The 22925-nt window shown below is 38.3% G+C and overlaps 1 protein-coding gene across 1 annotated transcript; it reads left to right on the forward strand.

The window, feature by feature from the left end:
• The first annotated feature begins 687 nt into the window (after positions 1-687).
• On the forward strand, positions 688-11936 carry slc25a55b (solute carrier family 25 member 55b). The gene is made up of 9 exons (XM_007240543.3): positions 688-753; positions 2486-2611; positions 3981-4036; positions 4609-4699; positions 5345-5463; positions 8418-8580; positions 9069-9223; positions 9319-9394; positions 10444-11936. The coding sequence occupies exons 1-9, from the start codon at positions 734-736 to the stop codon at positions 10601-10603; spliced, it is 966 nt and encodes a 321-aa protein (XP_007240605.1). The 5' UTR covers positions 688-733; the 3' UTR covers positions 10604-11936.
• The last annotated feature ends 10989 nt before the right edge of the window (positions 11937-22925 follow it).

The following is a 22925-nucleotide window of genomic DNA, read 5'->3' on the forward strand; positions in this document are numbered from 1 at the left end:
CCCAAACTGGACATGTGATTGAGACTAAAAACACAAATGTAAATGCAAATGTACAAAAAATATAAAAATGAACCAAAAATGCCTGAATGGGACTAAAACTCCTGGACATGGACTAAAACACCCAACCAGGCTAAAAACTTTAAAAGTGGACCAGAGACAGTAAAACTGGACTAAAACAATCCAACTGGACTACAATATCTGAACTGGACTGATTGGGTCTAAAAATGGGCTAAAAACTGTAAAAGTGGACCAAAGACGCCAGAACGGGACTAAAACACAGAATTTAGAACTGGATTAATTTGTTTGTTCTGTAAAATAGGTGAATTATTTGGTATTTAGTGATTTATGACACTGGTGAAAGTCGAGTGTTTATTAGCGACATTAGCTTAGCATCTGTAGGGTTAAAAGCACATGTCTGATACTGATCTGCAGGCTGTTTGATGATGTAATTGTGATGCAATAAAAGCTGATAATGAATAAATATGATTTATATGATATTCGCCTCCAAAAACCCGCCAGAAGCTGTGTGTGTGTGTGTGTGTGTGTGTGCGTGTTGGTATACATGTGTGTGTGAGAGAGTGTTTGAGTGGGTGAGTGAGGGAGAGAGAGGGGGCGGGGTTTGTGAGGGGGCGTGGTTTAAGGGTGTGTAAGGTTATATAAAGCCGCTCTGCAGATACACACACCGCTACTGCCTCTGCCCTGCCCCCCCCAACACACACCACCCAGCAGCACCATGGCTCAACAACCAATCAGGTACCTTCTTACATCATCTACTGCTTTTATTCCCGCTTTAATTTTTAATGATTAGAATTTAAACCAGTACTAATCCTCAGCCTGATTCTAATTTAAAACTGATTTCAGTTCTGAGTTCATTCATCTTTTAATTATGTTTAAATTAAAAGATCTCTATATTCACTTCTAATCTTTTTTTCTAATTTTCTAAAATGTTAGTACTTTTAGTACAGTCTTTGATCTTAATATGTTTATATTGATATTAAGTCAAGTTCAAGTGATTTTATTATTTTATTATTTTTCAGTTTTAGTTTGCTGAAATGGTTTGGTGCTTTTGTACTGTTTTTGCCTCATTCTGCATATTTTAGTCCAGTTTTAGTGTTTTAATGTGGTTCTGGTCCAGTTTTACTGTTTCTAGTCTACCTTTGCTGTTTTAGTCCAGTTTAGGTGTTTCTAGCCCATTTCTAATGTCTCTTACCCAGTACTAGTGTTTTTAGTTCATTTCCACGGTTTTGGTCTACATGCACTTGTTTTAGTCCAGGTTAAGTGTATTTAGACCAGTTTGGTGTTTTTTAGTGTTTATTGTAGCCCTCACTTTACCACAGCATAACTTAGACATAATGCAATCAACTTTATATATTATTAAATGCATTAATAATACATATTTTTAGCTAATTTTGTTTGATTTATGAACTAAATCCAGTTTGGAGGGAAAATGTTAACACTGGAAATGCTTCAGTTTACACAGCAACCGGGGAATGAGTAAATTTGCTTCTTTAAGAAATTGGTTTAGATTGGGTTTAAGTTTTAAATCAGACATAGATTTATGATCAGGTGTTTGTGTGAATAAGTTTTAGATTTAAATCAGATTTGGATCAGGTGTGGATTAGGTGTTGAAAAAAGTGCTGGTGTAAATGAGTTTTAATTTTAGACCAGATGTGAATTAGTGGTCGGTGTGAATTGAGCTTTAGATTTATATCAGATTTAGATCAGATTTGAATTAGATGTCTGTGCAAATGAGTTTTAAAATATGAAATAAGTTTTAGATCAGATTCAGATCAGATTTGGATAAGATGTTGGTGTGAAAGAGTTTTAATTTTTAATCAGTTTTAGATCAGATTTAGCTTAGATTTAAATCAGAGGTGCATAATGTGTTTGTGTGAATGAGTTTTAGTTTTATTTAAGATTTAGATCAGATTTAGATCAAATGTCTGAGTTTTAAATTTTAAATTTGTAGATGTGGATCAGGTGCTGTTTTAAATGAGTTTTAGTTTTAGATCAGATGTGGATCTGGTGCTGGTGTGAATGAAATTTAGTTGTAGATCAGATTAAGATCAGATTTGGATCAGATGTGGATCTGGTGCTGGTGTGAATGAGTTTTAGTTTTAGATCAGATGTGGATCAGATCTGGATCAGATGTAGATCGGATTTATATCAGTGAATCAGGTGCTGCTGTGAATGGGTTTTAGTTTAAGATCAGATGTGGATCAGGTGTACATCAGATGTGAATCAAATGTGAATCAGGTGCTGGTGTGAATGAGTTTTAGATGTAGATCAGATTTATATCAGAATAGGATCAGATGTGGATCAGGTGCTGGTTTAAATGAGTTTTAGTTTTAGATGTAGATCAGATATGGATCAGATGTGAATCAGGTGCTGGTGTGAATGAGTTTTAGATGTAGATCAGATTTATATCAGATTAGGATCAGATGTGGATCAGGTGCTGGTGTGAACGGTACGTTCTGCTCCTCAGTCTCCCGGCGAAGCTGATAAACGGTGGGGTTGCCGGGATGGTGGGGGTAACCTGTGTGTTCCCGATCGACCTCGCTAAGACCCGCCTACAGAACCAGCGCAGCGGCCAACCGGTTTACAGGAACATGTACGATACCCATCTCCACCAATCAGATTCTACACTACACCACCCTCAAACAACCAATCACAATCCAGCAAAACACATGTATAATCTGATTACTGCAGATATCTGATCGTTACAGCAGTTACATAAACACTATATATACTCTCAGTGCATGTATTTAATAATGCATCTAAAAAAACTGAATTACTGAAATAAAGTAACTTTTCAATGATGATTTTTTTTGAGATGCACTAATTCATACACTCTGAACCGGAGTATTTTGCGATGTGATATGTGTGTTATATATATATATATATATATATATATATATATATATGTGTGTGTTATATTCTGCAGTAATCAGATTATTATCAGCCTCTCTTTATCCTTTAAACTCATTCTTTAATATTTTTGAAAATATTATCATATTATTATGGGTTCTTGGGTTATTATTTTATTATCTGTTTCAAATTATTTGATTGTAATAATTCTGGATCAGAGACCCAGTTAAACTGTAAATGTAAATAAGATGTAAATATGAAGCTGTAAAACTAGTTTTCCTGCAGTTTGAGGAGCGGCTGATGCAACGTGTTCCAACATAGTGTGTGTGTGTGTGTGTGTGTGTGTGAGTGTGTGTGTATGTGTGTGTGTGTGTGTGTGTGTGTGTGTGTGTGAGTGTGAGTGTGAGTGTGTGAGTGTGAGTGTGAGTGTGAGTGTGTGAGTGTGAGTGTGAGTGTGAGTGTGTGTGTGTGTGTGTGTGAAACACAAAAAAGCAGCAGAACCAACCAAAAACAGTCCTAATTCAAAACTATAAAAGTACTGATTGAAAAGACAGAAAACATTTTAGAACTTTTACCATTTTACCAGACACAAACTGCTTTGTGGACTTTATGGATATTTTCTGGACTAAAACTGCAGAATAAAAAGTACAGACAAAAATGCAGATTAAAATATATAAATAAATATGAAAAAAAATAAGAATAGGTAGCTATGCAATATTAAAGCCTATAAACTTTATTAATAAATAAACTTAAGGAAATTATTTAAACCAATTATTTTAGCAAGGTTACGATATTTAAAATTATACTAATGATTTATTAATAAGTCATTGATACAAATCAAAAGAACACATCAGTCATGATTTAAAATGACAACAGGGACTTTAGTATTAATTTAGAAATTATTTGGAATGTTTATGAATAAACAATTTCTTAAAGATTATTAGTTTACAGTGGTTTTAGAGTTTACACTGTTTTTTGAGTTTACACAATTTTTAGAGTTTACATTAGTTTTAGTGTTCACACTGTTTTTATAAAGTACTCACTGGTTTTAGAGGTTATACTGAGAGAGTTCCATAAACAGAACCGTAATGTTCTGCATGTTGTTCTGTTAGGATGGACTGTCTGATTAAAACGGTCCGATCTGAGGGTTACTTCGGCATGTACAGAGGTAAGATCACACACACACACACACACACACACACACACACACACACACACACACACACACCCTTGCCCAACCCTGGAAATTACATCCTGTACTGAACTGTCCTGAACTGAACCCACCCATATTGTGCCAACGCCCCGGTTGCCAAGTATAATAGACAACCTGCCCAATCCCACAGCCAATACTTCTGTTATCTGGAACATGCCAGGTATGGATCTTCACAACACCGAGTTATAGCACAAACCTGTAATTATGTGATTATATCACAGCGGTGATGTGATCAATGTGCGGTGTGTAAATCTTGAGTGATTGCAGATGGTTTATCTTGGTTTTGGTGTTTATTTATGAATATTTACAACAGTAATATAGAAAATATAGTAAAGGCATTAATATATAATGTCCAATATAACTTATATAGCATGTAGCATGTCTCTCAGCCAATCACATCAGCTTTACTTTACACAGTACTGCGCTAAGGAATGATTTAAAGTAGTTTTTAATAATTACAGTGAGTATCTGTGCTGTGATTGATCGGTTCTGATGGGTACTTATTGGTTGGTTGGTTGGTTCTGCAGGAGCAGCAGTCAACCTGACCCTGGTGACGCCGGAGAAAGCCATCAAACTAGCAGCTAACGACTTCTTCCGTCACCAGCTCAGCAGAGGAGAGTGAGTGTGGGGTGAAGAGTAGGGTGACTGGGAGTGATCAGTGGGTTGATCAATGGGTTGAACAATGGGTTGATCAGTGGGCTGAAGAGTGGGGTAATCTGGACGTGATCAGTGGAGTGATCAATGGCTTAGACAATGGGTTGGTCAATGGGTTGGTCAATGGGTTGGTCAATGGGTTGGTCAATGGGATGATCAATGGGATGATCAATGGGATGATCAATGGGTCGGTCAATGGGTCGGTCAATGGGTCGGTCAATGGGTCGGTCAATGGGTCGGTCAATGGGTCGGTCAATGGGTTGGTCAATGGGATGATCAATGGGATGATCAATGGGATGATCAATGGGATGATCAATGGGTCGATCAATGGGTCGATCAATGGGTCGATCAATGGGTCGATCAATGGGTCGATCAATGGGTCGATCAATGGGGTGATCTGTGGTCTGAAGAGTGGGGTAATCTGGGCATGATCAGTGGAGTGATCAATGGGTTAAACAATGGGGTGAACAGTGGGGTAAAGAGTAGGGTGAGCAGGGTGAAAAAAGTAGTGATTGGGGTGATCGGTGGGATAAACAGTGGGGTGATCAGTGGAGTAAGGTGTGTATGAATCAGGTGCTAATTGAGTGTGTGTGTGTGTTTTTATCACAGTTCGAAGTTGAGTGTGTTTAAGGAGATGCTGGCGGGGTGTGGAGCTGGAGTGTGTCAGGTGATCATCACCACGCCCATGGAGATGCTGAAGATCCAGCTGCAGGACGCTGGGAGACTCGGTCAGTCTAATTACTATTAAATACATTACAAATACTCAAATACTATCTGCTCCACAGCTTAGTACTGCCCACACCTGGTGTTACATAATACCTGTAAATCACCAGAAACAGTGTGATCTAACATCAGCAACAGTTCCCATCAGGAGGAACCAAAACTCAGCAGAACTGCAGGAACTGGGAAATAGTCGCTTCGAGTTTGGGGTTAAAAATATGCAACAATTAAAACTACCTGTCTGGTTACAGGTGTGTTCAGGTGTTTTTTAGCCTAATAAACAGAAAATGTTACCTGGTTTATTGGAGTCTTCAGCCCATCGTCCACCGTCCACGACCAGAACAGCCTGCAGAAACTGTTCTCCTTCAGAACCAGAGGAACTCTAAACACCATGCTGATTAGTGTTCTCCTCCAAGCGTGAATATACAGATACAGCTAACTCAGCTAATACTGCACTTAAATACACACAAACACTCAGTAACACACAAACACTCAGTAACACACAAACACTCAGTAACACACAAACACTAACTCAAAAACACTCAGTAACATACAAACACTGAGTAACATACAAATACTCACTCACAAACACTCAGTAACATACAAACACTGAGTAACATACAAATACTCAGTAACACACACAAACACTCAGAAACACACAAACACTCAGAAACACACACAAACACTCAGTAACACACACAAACACTCAGAAACACACAAACACTCAGAAACACACACAAACACTCAGAAACACACTAACACTCAGTAACACACACAAACACTCAGAAACACACACAAACACTCAGAAACACACACAAACACTCAGTGACACAAACTCTCACACACAAACACTCAGAAACATACAAACACTCAGTAACACACACAAACACTCAGTAACACACAAACACTCAGAAACATACAAACACTCAGTAACACACAAACACTCAGAAACACACACAAACACTCAGAAACACACACAAACACTCAGAAACACACACAAACACTCAGAAACACACAAACACTCAGAAACACACACAAACACTCAGAAACACACACAAACACTCAGTAACACACAAACACTCAGTAACACACAAACACTCAGTAACACACACAAACACTCAGAAACACACACAAACACTCAGAAACACACAAACACTCAGTAACACACACAAACACTCAGAAACACACACAAACACTCAGTGACACAAACTCTCACACACAAACACTCAGAAACATACAAACACTCAGTAACACACACAAACACTCAGAAACACACACAAACACTCAGTAACACACAAACACTCAGAAACACACAAACACTCAGAAACATACAAACACTCAGTAACACACACAAACACTCAGAAACACACACAAACACTCAGAAACACACAAACACTCAGTAACACACACAAACACTCAGAAACACACACAAACACTCAGAAACACACAAACACTCAGTAACACACACAAACACTCAGAAACACACACAAACACTCAGAAACACACACAAACACTCAGAAACACACACAAACACTCAGAAACACACAAACACTCAGAAACACACAAACACTCAGTAACACACAAACACTCAGTAACACACACAAACACTCAGAAACACACACAAACACTCAGAAACACACACAAACACTCAGAAACACACACAAACACTCAGAAACACACAAACACTCAGAAACACACAAACACTCAGAAACATACAAACACTCAGTAACACACAAGCACTCAGTAACACACACAAACACTCAGAAACATACAAACACTCATTAACACACAAGCACTCAGTAAGACTCACACACACTCAGTAACACGAACACTTACTCACAAACACTTGGTAACACAATCAGTAACACACACTCACTCAGTAACACTCAGTCACAAACACTCACACAGTTTAAGTAGCTGTTTAAACTACAGGCTGTAGTTTAGTTCTCTCTCTTAGCACCAAATAATAATCAGCCAAACAGAACCAGAACAATCAGTTTATCTGTCCCACCTGATACTGATACTGTAGTTCCTTACTCTGCTTTTCCCCTTCCCGTCAATGAACATGCTCCTCTCCAGAACTACAATCCCCAGCATGCACCTGACAATGTCACATGTTCGGACTCAGCCAATCGCATCTCTTTCTCATGCCGATCAAATTTCTAGGTGTATATAAACCTGTTTGTTTGTTTGTAGTGATTTCGGTGCTGCTACTGTTTATCTAGTGACTAACTGACCCTTTTTCCCCGTGTGTTTGGCTTAGATTATTGGCTAGCACTTTTCACCTGTTTATTATTTGTTTTCTTGTTTTTTTTATGTTTTTTGGCTCTGGTTTTATCTTTTTCTAGCATTTTGGTTCTGATGCATCAGTTGATTCTCTCTCTGGTTTTGACCATCGCCCGTATCATGACTACGCTCTCGTTTATTGCCACTAAAATTAAAGTCTCATCTATTTTTTACTGCAAGAGTCTGACTTTAGTTTGTATCGTTGAAATATCATTTAATTGAACTAACATACAAATCTACGTGGTGGAACCTAAATTCTGCACATGGCTGGTTTAAACTGTGCTTACTATAGACTTTACATCTTCCCCCTCATACCCAGCTTACCTCCAGCTGCTGAACTCAGGAAATTGCTCTAAATAGTAAAAAGGAACAAAGTGATATAACAGCAGCAGGAGGAACCAAACGCAGGAATGTAATAGTAGAACTGCAGGAACTTACCGGGAAATAGCATCTCAGAACTGCTGTGTAAATTATCAACAGAATAATTAACCAATCAGCCATAACATTAAAACCAAAAGATCTGTTGTACCAATCCTGAATCAGATCCAGTCTTTTCCAGAGCAATTTGATTTATTTTCTGAACAAGTTTAGGAAACTGAACTGTTTTCCATGTTTCACCAAAGTTCTCTTATAAAAGGTTAAAGATCTTAATTTTCTTCATCTACGTTTCTCACAGTGGCACAGAGGAACCTGGCAGTGGTGCCAAGCGCAGTGGGCGGAGCAACCATGCTGAGCTGCGGCTACATGCGCCCAGTTTCAGCCATGCAAATTACCCAGGAGCTGCTGAGGACCCGTGGCATCCAGGGCCTCTACAAGGGCCTCGGGGCCACACTCATGAGGTACGATTCAGAATCTACAGCAGTTTAGCCCCTCCCATTCAGCCTACAGTGGTTTAGCCCCACCCACATATTCAACCTACAGCAGTTTAACCCGATCCACACAATCATCATACAGTAATTTAGCTCAATGCACACAATCATACAGTAGGTTAGCCCCACCCACACAGTCATCATACATCAGATTAGCCCCATCCACACAGTCATCATACAGTAGTTTAGTCCCACCCACACAGTCATCATACAGTAGTTTGGCCCCACCCACACAGTCATCATACAGTAGTTTAGCCCCACCCATTCAGTCATCATACAGTAGTTTAGCCCAACCCACACAGTCATCCTACAGTAGTTTGGCCCCACCCACACAGTCATCATAAAGTACTTTAGCCCCACCACAGTCATCATACAGTAGATTAGCCCCACCCACATATTTATCATACAGTGGTTTTGTTATGGTTATTGACCTGTCCTGTCTGTACCTGTAATTTCAGGGACATCCCGTTTTCCGTGGTTTATTTCCCGCTCTTTGCTCACCTGAACCAGCTGGGGAAACCCTCCGATACAGAAAACGCTCCGTTTTACTGGTCCTTCGCTTCAGGCTGTGCGGCTGGATGCACGGCGGCTGTAGCGGTCAGTCCGTGTGACGGTGAGTGTGTGCTATAGTTAATCAGTATAAGATTTGGACACTTGCGCTGATAATAAATGTAGGAGGAGCTATAACCTGATGTTTCCCTCTCTCAGTGGTGAAGACAAGGCTCCAGTCGCTCAACAAAAGTGCAAACGAGGAGGTGTACAGCGGCGTGGTGGACTGCGTCAGGTACAGTCATCACCCTCTCCTTACATTACTTATAGTATCCAACAACAATGAGTATACCCCTAATATTTCTGCAGATATTTTATTATCGTTTTTGAATTCTGCCATGCATCCCAATTTCTGACTTATGTAGCCCAAAACCATGATGCTACCACCACCATGCTTAACTGTAAGCAAGGAACTGTTGTCTTGGTACTCCTCACCAGGGCACCATCTGAGCCAAACTAGTTTACATTGGTCTTGTTAGTCAGACTACAGAACATAGTTCAGTAATCCAGGCTTTTGGACTGCTTGTCTAGAGTAAACTGTTTCAGGCTTTCTTGTGCGTCAGCTTTAGAAGAGGCTACCTCCTAGGACGGCAGAGTGAGAGTCAGAATTGATGCAGTGTGTAGGGTGTATGATCTGAACACTGCAAGCTGACCTCACACTGATTCAACATCTGCAGCAATACTGGCAGCACTCATACAGCTATTTTTTAAAGCCAGTCTCTAGATATTCCAGTAAATACATGGCCAAAACTTCTTATGTGGACTGTGAGGAGTAATGTTCTGAGTGGAACCAGTCCTAGAAAACTGCTGTATGATCCTGGCCATCATGCTGTAGCTGTAGGTTTTAGGGTGTGAGTAATCTTCTTATAGCCTATTGGCCATCTTTATATAGAGCAACAATTCTGTTTCTCACATCCTCAGAAAGTTCTTTACCCTGAGGTGCCACGTTGAATGTCCAGTGGTCAGTATGAGAGAATTGAACCCAAAACATCAAATTTAACATCAGCTCACAGACGCAGCCTTGTGCTGATCCACATCACCCTAGGAGTGATGAGGGGAAAGAAAGAGTGCCATCTACTCTACTGTACCCACCCAGAGAGAGAGCAAGACCAACTGTGCTCTCTCAGGACTGAGAGCAAGCTGCATGTCCCGGATTCAAAACAGAGATCCACCGATGTACTCACTTTTGTTGGACACTGTAAATATCTACTGCAAGACAGGGAAGTGTGCTCTTGTTAGTTGTGAACATAAAGAAATTAAGCAAATGCTTTTTTGGTCCTACAGGAAGATCGTTCATAAGGAAGGTCCATCGGCTCTGCTGAAGGGCGCCGGTTGCAGGGCGCTAGTGATCGCTCCGCTCTTCGGAATTGCACAAGTGGTTTACTTCATCGGAGTTGGAGAATTCGTCCTGGGCCAATACCCCTTCAACGCCTACTCAGCCTAAACCCAACCACTGGAACCATCTCAGCATTAAAGCGATAGTGCAGTGAAAACCTCACTTTACAGTGATGTAAATCTGATTTATTTCACCACGCTGTCCTTTAACGCGACGTGTCTGAGGCAGCTAAACCCTTGACTTTATCTGACCAGAGTGTGGAGAGTGATGTGGTGGTGTATGGTCTGAGTTGGAGATGTGTACAGGAAATGCTAACGTTAGCATGTACGGCTGGCTCGCTCGAAGCCGAGACATCATTGCACTTGACAATGTCGTTTTTATTTTCCTTCGGTTTCCCTCAGTGAGGGAATGAATGTCAGGTCACGTCTGCCACACTCAAAATATTAGAAAACATCCTGAGTTTTTCTCTCTGTTCGTCCATTTATTTGCTTAAAGTTTTTGGGTCTTTTCTGGGGGCATGGAAAGGGATCTGAGTTCTGTTTATCTCATGCTGACCCTGTTTAAAGGGTGCTGGCATGAGAAATGTTTACTGATGGTCGGCAAGGGATCAGTCTGGATTCGCCACTTCTGTTAAACCTCTGTTAATGGATGTAGTCTATTACTAGCTATCGATCAGGTGACTAATCCAGGTCCAGAATTTACAACCATAAATATAATCTAGGACTAGGCTTAATCCCTGTCCAGAAACCCAACCACCAATCTTCTTTCATCTTCAGAAGCTTGTTTAGGCTGTACATTTCAGATTTGGCATTGGATGACAATACAAACCAGGAGTTTATCATATTTTCTTTTACATTAATACAAAAACTTAAATTTCAACAGTAATCAGACCTAAACACATTTTATGAGAGTCCAATCATCCCTTAGTACACGGCATACCTCACAAACGACTACGACCTACTGGTCGATTCCGGTTCCAACTACTGTTTTTCACTTTTACCCGTTTTTAATGTTGGGTTGTTCTCGGGATCAGGACAACACTGGTTATGGGGAGGTGCAATCGGTGTAGAGCATGTTTAAAATGACATGCATCAAGAGACACTTGATCACAGTTTTACTGTGCTTTTTATACCTTGAATTTGGATCACATTGCTGACCACTGAAACATCAGAATGGTTATATTGATTATTTCGTCGCTGTCCAATGAAAAACAAGTATCTCCAAAACCGCAACCGAAAAATAAAACCAATCATTGTAAATTTTGGAGAATTTTTATCTATAAACAGTTGTTTTGTTGAAATTGTGCATTGTTTTTTATTGCACAGCGACAATATCATTTAGGAACCTGGTGTACGAACGTTTTTGGTGGAGCAGGTCGATCCAAAGATTTCTCAGTAACAGTGAACAAGAAAAATCTGAATAAAGAAAATGTTCATCTGTCTTTTCTGTGTTTTCTTCAAGGATTTGGTTGAATCAAGTTCTTAGGAATCAAGTAACGAAAACTTTTTTACATAGCACAACTAGCTGAATGTATTTAAATAGCATAAGGTTATAACCTGAAAAGGCATACGGTAGAAGGAGTGCATCCAGGACTGGGAATCTACAGGACTATTGGAGGTGGTAACAAAAGGGATGTTAACCTATGGTGATAAAATCATCCCAATTTCATCATGATATACTGTAATTTGGATCAACAAAACAAACAGAACAAAGAAATGTTTAGTAGAAGAGATCAAAAATACACAAGACAGAACAGGTGTGTGCAATTAGAAGCTCGGCAAAGTGATAGAGCATGCTGAGAATTGGAGTCTTTGTTGTAGAGTTCAGTGTCCAGACCAGGCAGACTGACAGCATTAGGACTGACAGAATCTGACAACCAAAAATTGAAAAATGTACGATGAAAGGCATAGCTTAGTTTGCTCTTGTTTCTTTAACACAAAAACATATTAATGCAAAAAATACCAACTTCTCTATACATGAAAAACATATATTTAGCAATGTTTTGAGTAATGACATCACAAGGAGTAATAAAGCAGTAACTTCAGTAAGTCTGTTTGGTGGGCAAGGCAATCATTTTAAAAAGATATTGATGTTTGTCGCCACATATCGATAACCTAGCTCAACCAAAAATTATACAATATATCACTGTACCCATATTTTGTCTCTACTGTATAGTTTTTAAAATATAGAAATGGATGCCTAAATGGTAATAGCAGAACTTTGTCCATATCAAAGCTTCGGTAGGTTATGGTGCCTTAAACTGAAATGCATGAAACACTGTAAACCTACAATTTATTTGAACTCAAATACATTAACCTCTTATGCTCCAAGCCTATTTTTACCATTTTCCGCCTGAAATTACATACTCACATTTGAAGGCTTATCACTCCAATATTAAATTATTTAGAGTCAATTCTATGAATTAATATTACTTAGAAGCCTTTACACAATTCATTTAAGGCATTTTAATTATTCAATTGAACATGTAATGGCCAATATATGGTAAAAACCGGGAAAATGTTTAGGCGCTTTTCAGATTTTCTATTATTTTTTTTTATTTTCAGACACATAAAAACTATTTATATGGATGAAGGGTTTTGACAACTCTATATTTTACTATAATGTGTTTACAATCATCATATAAAATTTTAAACTGCTACCTATTACTGTTTAGAAGTTATAGTGATTTGAACCAGTAATGGTCTTTTCTTTCTCCAAAGGACTGGAAACTTTATAAGAATAAAAAATACCACTTTTATAACTCATTTTGCAGTAACCTCTGGGTTTTTGTGTGCTCTACTCATATACAAACAGAAATCCGCACTGTCTCTTTAAGAGCGGTTGTTCTGCTGAGTGGAAATCTATTAGAGAAAGTTTCTATGGCCAAGCATCTCTCTTCCTTAGCCTTTCAGCTGGCCGAGCTCGCCACCTGATTGGCTGAGAGACCTCATTCTCATACCGTCATGTCCAGTAGGCTCCGCCCTGTCTGGCTGTGGGCCAGAATCGGCGTAGCGTCGAATAAAATGCTTTTAATTCGGAATTAAAGTTAAGATTCCGTCTCACATTATTCCTCGCGCGGGGGGGATATAACTGTGGATTATAGGAGACTGGATTGATTGATTTTCTTGAGTCTGGGCTCTTTTTGAAGGTAAGAGAGTGGGGGACGCGCTGGTGGGTGTTGGGGGGGGGGGGGGGTGGAGGGAGTGACTGTAGGTAACTACAGGACCAAACCTGTGCATTTTTCAACTCTGAACACGCGCTGCAACGCGCTCTTTCAGCTCTAATTCAGGGACCTACAGTAAAACGGAGCACAGTTTCGGAATCCGGAGAGCCAGACGGTTCGAATGGTGTATAACATGTCCGCATTCGATCAAATATGGACGTCCGATAAACGGAAATATGAAAATTATGATTTAATATTTTCATAACCAAGGCATATTTCGCCCTAAATGTTTATTTTCTGAAAGGAGATACAGCTAAATAGGCTAGATAAAGCAAGGATTCTAAGCTTTAAAATGGTATATTGGGTGTCTATATTGAACCTATAACTATTCATAAACACAGCCAGATATTAAATATCATATTTTTCTGGCCCACCGGCGGGCCAGGGCGTGTTTGTTTATGTTAACACCCACCACCCCAAGTCTTACTTTAACTATGTAGTCATTTTCCTGAAAATGAAGATTAACTGCCTGACCTTAATGTTGTAGGCTCTAAAATTCCAAAAAAAATTAAGTTTCTATGAGTATTTCAAATCTGTTTTATTTAAGTCAAAAAGAAGACTAAATCTGTTTTAATCAGCTGACCAGTATGATTATAGATATATAACCAAATAAAACAATTCAATTAAATTACAATTTAAACATAATACCATACTTTTTTAAGTTAAGTAAACATAACATAATTAGTGGCAAAAGTTTTAAGGCAACTGGAAGACAGTGATACAGATGGCAGTGAATGAGACTAGGATGGACTGGGAACAGAGCAGAGATAATAATGTGGATGTGGACAGGGATGGTGATAAGTGCTGAGACTGACAGTAACCCATCATTACAGTAATCACACTTACATACAGTGATGCACAGTGCATACGTGCCCAGGCTGGTGGGACTGATGGAAACTGGGGCACATGTTGACAGGTCGAGGGGCAGATGGGCGGGGCATGTATGTAGTAGTCAAGGGGCATAAAATAGCACTGGCACAAAATCAGGACCTGGCCTGGACCCAGAAATAGTCTTAATATAGAGCTTTGGTGACCCTTCCAATAAATGAACCAACTTTATATTCAGAATCTGCTTGTGCCATTGGATGAGACTCTTGGATGATGTCTAGTGTGGAGAACCTGAGTGATGCCCATGGCTTATAAAGCCAGTAAGAAATGTGATATAATGTAAAGATACTAAATTAAAATATATCACTGAAAAGTTACTTTATTTCAGTAATTTAGTTCAAAATGTGAAACTCATATATTGTATAGATGTATTAAACACAGAGTGATCTATTTTATGGCCAATGGAAACCCAAAAATCAGTGTCTCAGAAAATTTGAATATTCAATAAGACCAATTGGTGCTTTTGTCAGTGTGGGCAGTGTGCCAAGTCCTGCTGGAAAATGAAATCCTCATCTCCATAAAAGTTGTTTTCAGCAGAGGGAAGCTGTAAGATATGAAGTGCTGTAAGATTTTGTGGGAAAACAAAACTGCACTGACTTTAGACTTGATATAAAACACAGTGGATCAACACCAGCAGATGACAGACATGTCTCTCCAAACCATCACTGATCATCAGTAAATTTTACATTTCATTTAAAGTAAATGAAGGGATCAGAGTCTGGAGGAAGAGTGGAGAGACACAGTCCAAACTGCTCGAGGTCTAGTGTGAAGTTTCCACCAATCAGTGATTCCAGTGGCCTCTGGAGGCCTGGACAATCCAACAAATAAAAAATGCAGTACTCTAATTCAAAGATATATTTCTATCTGGGGTCTTGGTTAGAGAATTCCTCTGATGTTCTTTTGTGTGGTTAAGGGAGCTTTGAAGGACTTTGAAGGAATTACAGAATCACCTCCAAACTTCATGTGGATTCAGATCAGCTCAAGAACAGAATAGAGTGCAGAGAGACTCATGAAATGCGGTTTAGGGGCATGGACAAAATATGCCTTGCACGGCTCTAAACACAAAGCAAAAAGTGTGTAATCATTTTCTTAATTAATCATTAGGGTGTACTTTTGGCGTAATGTAAAATAAATCACTTGCCAATCTCTTTAAGAGGCAGGTGTGCTCTGACTTTGGCGCGTTCGTATCTTAACAGCGCAGCGCTTTTGTGCTTCTCAGCAGAGGATACTGACCTGATCTACACCAACAGCTCATTTAAGGGACCAGGAATGTTATTTTATTTAGAAGTTTGTTTATTCTTGAGTTAAAAGTCGGGTTTTGCGCTCTGCAGTGCATGTGTCTGTGCGCTAAGCAAACCTATAGCAATGAACATCTGACTGTTGACTCTTACCAGGGTTTTCCACCAAATGTACCTGAACACACCTCATTTCCAGACCACTATGCCCATCAGTGTAGATTTATTCCTAAACTCTGATGCTATATTAAGGCACAAGGCATGAAAATAGACTGTTTACAGGCTGAAAGATAGAAACGAACATTGCAATGCACCGTGCGCAGGATTGTACGATTGAGCCCTAGAGATGCTAGAATTTAGACTTGCATTATTACAATTTGAGGATAATCTCATGCTGCTATAGTGTATCTGGGCTTAGGAATCCTGGCTTGAGATGTCTAGAGATGCCTCTGGCTTGGGAATCCAAGTAGACACTTCTGGTTTCAGGAGGATTAAGGAAGCTGTTGGACACTGACCTCTGGTCTGGTTTTGGAAGCTTGTCTCTCACTCAATCTTAGATACAATCTCATGCCAATATGTGTATCTCATTTCAGGATCTTAGTGGATACTCCTAGCTTGAGAATTCTGATTGGTGGCTCTGGCCTGAGGGGCCTAGAGATGCCTCTGGCTTGGGAATCCTGATAGACATTTCTGGTTTCAGGAGGCAGTTGGATACTTCTGGTCTGGTTTGGGGAGTTGAAAGGGAGCTAAGACAAAGATTTAGCTGGAATTTGGGAATTTAGAATTGCAGTACTTTAGTTTATTGATAATCATACACATCCATATTAAGGAATTAAACAGATTAAACCGTCTAAAAACTGAACTATCATCTCTCTGGCTTTACAGCATAACTGAGCTCAGGTGGGTGTGGTGCCAGGCAGGGTATGAAGTGCCCACTCTGCTGAAACTCAAACCTGCTGCTTCTGCGTTGCTGAAGCATAACTTTGCCTGCAGCTGTTACTGGCATTTCAAACTGGAAATATGAAACTCCAGACTAAGCAGAGCTCTGGAGATGCAAGCAATAACCAGCTGTATGAGATATACAATTACAACTCAGCTGAAGAGTCAACCCATAACAGTAAATACAAATAATTTATGTATAAACTCTAAAGCATTTAGTACTTAGTATTTTTAATCATCCTAATAGTTTGGCAAGACCTAGAATAGTAGAATTTTTAAAGTCTAAATTCTCTGACTTAAAATAACACTAATGGGGCACTGAATCTTTCTTAAATTAAGGCCAAATCTCAGAGAGAGACAAGAGGTTTGAGATGTTTGTTATGTGAGACACACAATACAGCAAACCCTTTATCCAACTAACTATCATCTGACTTCACTTCCTAAAGTTAAGCTGTAATAAATGTTGCAATAAATGTGTTGCAAGACATTGCACTCTTAAACATCATCTGCTACAAAGGGTACTTCCAGTCATTCCACTGAAGAACCAAGAGTGTGAAGAATCTATAGATTGGTTATGAACCTTTACATAATGTACTCGAACATGTAAGAGTTGTTTTTACAGTCTCCTATCTCCTTTTTGGGTTAGTGTACCTCCTGGTGAGGTACCAGTTGTTGACTGCTAGGCATGCATCTTCAATGCATTCAAAACATTTTTCTCAATTGACAAACTTTGAGAGGGGCGTATTATTGGTCAGACAGTGTTGGCTTATGAAGGACTGGTTCAGACTCTTACTCTATCGTCCAGGTTCTGTTTAGGATCTGATGATGGTCAGTTTAAAGTTCGGAGGCCTTTTGTTAAGCTTTTCAGTCCTGTCTTTGACCTGGACTGAAGAGTTCACACTGTAAACTGCAGGTATGACTGAAGATCTGAGGAGCATCATCTCATACAGTGAGAGTCAGTCACTCCTAGTAGTGATAGGAGGAACATTACTAACAGTGATCTCTGTGATCTGTGCAGAACATCCTGCAGATACATGTGTTGCTGCTTTCTCTCCTGTAGAACTTCCAGCTGATAGCAGCAGCATTTTTCAGCAGGATAATGTTCACCCACACACAGCAAGGGTTTCCCAGGAACACAGTCTCCACCAGATTGCAGCACTTCCTCGTCCTGCCCGCTCTCCAGATTTATCACCAATCCAGCATTTATGGAGCAGCTAGGACTCAGCTTCAGCTTCAACCTACGAGTGTAGAGCTACAGGATCTACAGGCCCAGCTGTAGCAACATCTGTGGGTAAATGTGCTGCAGGATCCATTCAGAACCTGTAGAACCTCCAAACCTAACCGTCTCAATCTCATCTAATATCCAATAGAAATTCCTTTCAATTGTTTTAATCATTTTCTACAATAATCTTAGTGTACCATATTGTTCACACTATAAGGCACACTATCAATAAACGTCTATTTTCTGTTTTTTGTTGCACATTATATGTAGCACTAGTAAGGAACAGGAGTGTTGCCATGCAGGTCTCAACGCTGGGTGGTGGTGGTGGGGTAGGTTAACTTACCCTAACCCTAACGCACTTTTGTTTATTTACAGTAAGCTTAGATTTCCAGATTGCCACTAAGGCTTTGTGCAGCAGCATTAGCAACAACAGCTAATCACAGTAGCAGTAGCCATTAAAGAATTTAATTAAAGTTAATGGATAAGTGCACCATAAAGTGCGAAAAATACGGTTCTCCCTTTTGGGAGAAACTTTATAAAGCTTTATTACATTCCAACAATGAACAGAATAGAGAACAGAAGCAGCAGGAACTTCAGATTAGTTTAATTTGATCAGGTACAGCGATCTTCCTGAGAAGCCTGAATGTGTTTAAACAGCCTATAAATAAATTACACACTTCAGCACTGAAAAAAACAACAACAGCAATAATAACAATAACAGCAACGTTGTTTGGTTTACAGTACAAAAATTCTCTTCATTTTTGTTCTTACAGACAAAAGGACATAAAACGTTTGTTCAATAGAAATAAGCTCCTATGGAAAGACATGTTACAGAATTCCACGGCAGTGCCGACATTCCCAACAGCCGGAACACTGCGGACGAGCCGTGAGCTCACAGAGATAACGATGTTACATGTGTAAACCCGGAAACACACTTATACAAACACACGGTTCCCCCGAACACCCAACCCACCGGCTCCAAGGAATTCTCAATAAAAATAATTTATTAATTATTAATAAATCTGGTCTAAATTCCTAATATTCCACATTCTAAAAAATCCTGCAGAAATACTTTTAACTTTTTAGGTAAATAATATTAATTGGTCTGGTATAGTACAGTCACATGGTCGACAAAAAAGCTAGAAGTTGGATTAGCAAGCAAGTTACGTTAGCATTAGTGCTAAGAGTCAGAATTAGAAAAGGTTAGATGTAAAAATGACTTGTTAGAAGTAATTTTATCTACTAAATGTAGAAAATAATCAGCTTTTAGTATATAAAATCACTGCATAACAGGTGAAAAAAAGATACTGACATAAATTTGAGAGAAATATTGGCTAATTAGACTAGAAGATGATAATTTACGTAGATATCTATTTTTTGCGTTTTACATTGAATGTTAGTAATTTGGTTACTAGAGTGCTAAAAGTCAAAAGTTTGGACACACACGTCATTGTTATTGACATTGTTAAAATACGAACATAAAATTAGGGTGGTCAGAACTTTTACTGGTTTGCAAAAGAAACATATGACTTTGCTGGTAGCAATACCACTTTATTCTTAAAATATTGCAATGTTAATAAACAAAAAATATGATTTTTATCATAAAATATTAGATATTAAACTATCAACATGGTCAAAATGTCATAGAGGAAGAAAAAATAATTTTCATTTGTTAATTTAGCTTTTTACTTTTCTGTGTTTCACAGGGCTCTGAATTCACATATTAATCTAGAATAAAGATAATAAATAAATAAATAAATAATAAAAAAATAAATTACATCTGATTGGTTTAGTTCTGATCTCATTAGCATAACTTGTTCACTGCTATTAACTTATAATCTCAAATATAATAACAATGCTAACGTTTGTAATAATAACCTTTGCAGGTCAGTACGAATGTTAGCACAGGTGTGTCCAAACTTTTGACCTTTGCGATTAATCAGAGAACACCTGGAGCCGAACCTGAAACCCCGTCCCAAATCTATTGTAAGGGTTCCGCAGGTTCTAATCGGAGAACCTTCCCTGTACACATGCTAACAGGCCGAGCGTGATTCAGTATTAAAAAGCAAGGCACGACTGATCCGATTATAAACCACATCAAACAGATACATCAAAGACTTTACAGTAATCACGATATGCTACGCTAATCAATAACACGTCAATAATGTTCACAACCACACACACACACACACACACACAACTACATCACGTAGACAAAGAGTAGAAAAAGTCGTACGATATGTACAGAGTCGTCTATAAAAGACAGACTTCCCTTACTGTTCTAATGCTTAACGTAAAAAATCACGTAATTAATACTCAAATGGATTAACGCCCAAAAGAAACCGGCACAACGTAGCATAACGTCATCTGTATTTCCCACTACCAAACCACACACTGTTAGCGCTAGTTAGCACCTGTTAGCTATCTAGCACTGACCTAAATTATGTAATTTCAATACACTTCTACAATGATAGTCAAGCTAATCTGTGTAGCATCATCATTAGCTACACTGGCTAACAGATTTAGCATCACTTTGGTTATACTCAGTAGTATAATGGCGTTTTACATTTTTTCTTTTGTTAAAACAACAAAAAAATGTACACTTATAAAGAATAAGAGAATAAAAATTTTATATTTTAAATAAAAATGTACTATTTTTTAATAAAATTGTAATATTTCATAATGAAGTTTGAACATTTTGAGAATATAGTCACGATGTTTCAAAACTAAATCCAAAATATTTTGAGAATAAATACGTTTTAATTTTGATGCTTTTTTTTAAAGAATAAAGCAATAATAGTTTGAGAATAAGGTTGAAATGTTTTGGAAATAAATTTGTAATTTGTGTAGAGTACAGTTGTATTTTATTTTTACGTAAAATCATGATATCTCACGAGCAAAATTGTAATGTTTTACAAATAAATTCATTATATTTTCAGAATAAATACATTTTTGTGAATAAAGTAGATTTTATCTAGAAATATTATGACTTTATTCTCTAAATATTAAAAAAATTTACCTAAAACAGCAAACTTTTACTTTGAAATATTACAACTTTATTTTTAAAATATGTCTTTATTCTCAAAGTCTACTATAATGACCTAAAACACCACCATACAGTAGAGCTACTCGTTAGCATTAGTAATTGTTGGAGTATTGTAGTAATTAAGCCACTCATAACAAGGTTAACGATGGTGCTACACTGATTAGCGTGGCTAACATTGTTCTACAAATAAAGTGAACTGAATAGAAACAGTTTGCATATGGATTAAACCACGGACAATAAATAATAATATGTAGAAACTAAACTAATATCTAATAATAGAAGGAGGGAAACGGGTAGGAGAGTAACTACAGATGTGAAGCTAGCAGCTAACAGATGCTAACTGGACGTAAACAAACGTGTTGTTTGTAATTAAAGTGAAATACGCTATGTTACGCTGTGCAGAAAGTCAATCTGTTCCATCAAACAAACATTTAATCTGTCATATTTGGTCCAGAATAGTTTTAAAAATGTAAAATCACTTCTAAAACATTATGTATTGTTTTGTTTTGTTTTGTTTGGTTTGTAGCACAGCATGCTGGGACCATGACCAGGCTATGAGCTGCAGTGTGGTGTTAGCGGTATGATGCTAGCAGCAGGCTGTGATGCTATTTGGGCTGCAGTATATATATATTTAGCTTAGCTTAACTTTACACCCACACAGACCCAACAGCTGAGCAGTGTCAACACTTCTGAAGCTCCGCCCACTGTGGGCTGGACTTCATCAGTAGAAGAAGCTGGTAGTTACTGTAATGTATGAAGTGGATGAAGTTTCCTCTTTTTTTGAGAGTTTTTAGCCTAAAATATCAACATAGCATAAAAACAGCTATATTAGCATTGGTAGAATCATGTTAGAATCTTAGTTCTTTCCATGTGTGAAGCTATGTTAGCATTCATAGAAACATATTCGATTATAAAGAGTCATATTAGCGCAACTATAATCATGCTAAGCATGTGTTGAGATGTTAGCATGCTTAGAAGTGTTAGCAAACAAAGAAAGGTGTTGAGTAGGCTTATGTGTAATTATGTTATTTAGCATTTCTTGAGATGTGTCATCATGTGCAGGGATGTGTTAGCATTGGTTGACATTAGCATTTGTAGAGAATCATCAGTTTAATTCCTGTTCTGGATGACTGGATGCTACGCTACAACAATACGTCCTCCAATACCCAACACTACATTGGCCCAACTCAGCTAAATGCCATAAATGTAAATATAATTGTAAGTCTTAGCAATTGTAAATATGTTAGTAAGCATTTAGATGTATTAGCATGCATAGGGATGTGTTAGCATGTGTAGAAATATGTTAGTAAGCGTATCAATGTTAGTAAGCATTGTTTTAGCATGCATAGGGACAGTGCTTATTAGCATGTGTATAGACGGTAGTATGTAAGCATGCATAGAACAGCATTAGCATGTGTAAAACCTTATAAATATGAATCAAACCATGTAGGATCATAGTAGCAAGTATAAGACATGTTAGCAGAATGTAAAGAATAGCATGTATATTAGTTTGTAAAAAAAAGTCTTGTTATGTGTAGATATATGTTAGCCTGTGTAGAACGATGTTAGCATGTCTAGAACTATATTAGCCTGTGTAGATTTGTGTTAGTCTGTGTAGAACTGTGTTAGCATGTGTAGAACTGTGTTAGCATGTGTAGAACTGTTATCCTGTGTAGAACTGTGTAGAACTGTGTTATCCTGTGTAAAACTTTGTTAGCATGTGTAGAACTGTGTTAGCATGTGTAGAACTGTGTTATCCTGTGTAGAACTGTGTTAGCATGTGTAGAACTGTGTTAGCATGTGTAGAACTGTATTATCCTGTGTAGAAGTGTGTTAGCATGTGTAGAACTGTGTTAGCATGTGTAGAACTGTGTTAG

Source organism: Astyanax mexicanus, chromosome 13, assembly GCF_023375975.1.
Source record: "Astyanax mexicanus isolate ESR-SI-001 chromosome 13, AstMex3_surface, whole genome shotgun sequence".
Classification (NCBI taxonomy): domain Eukaryota; kingdom Metazoa; phylum Chordata; class Actinopteri; order Characiformes; family Acestrorhamphidae; genus Astyanax; species Astyanax mexicanus.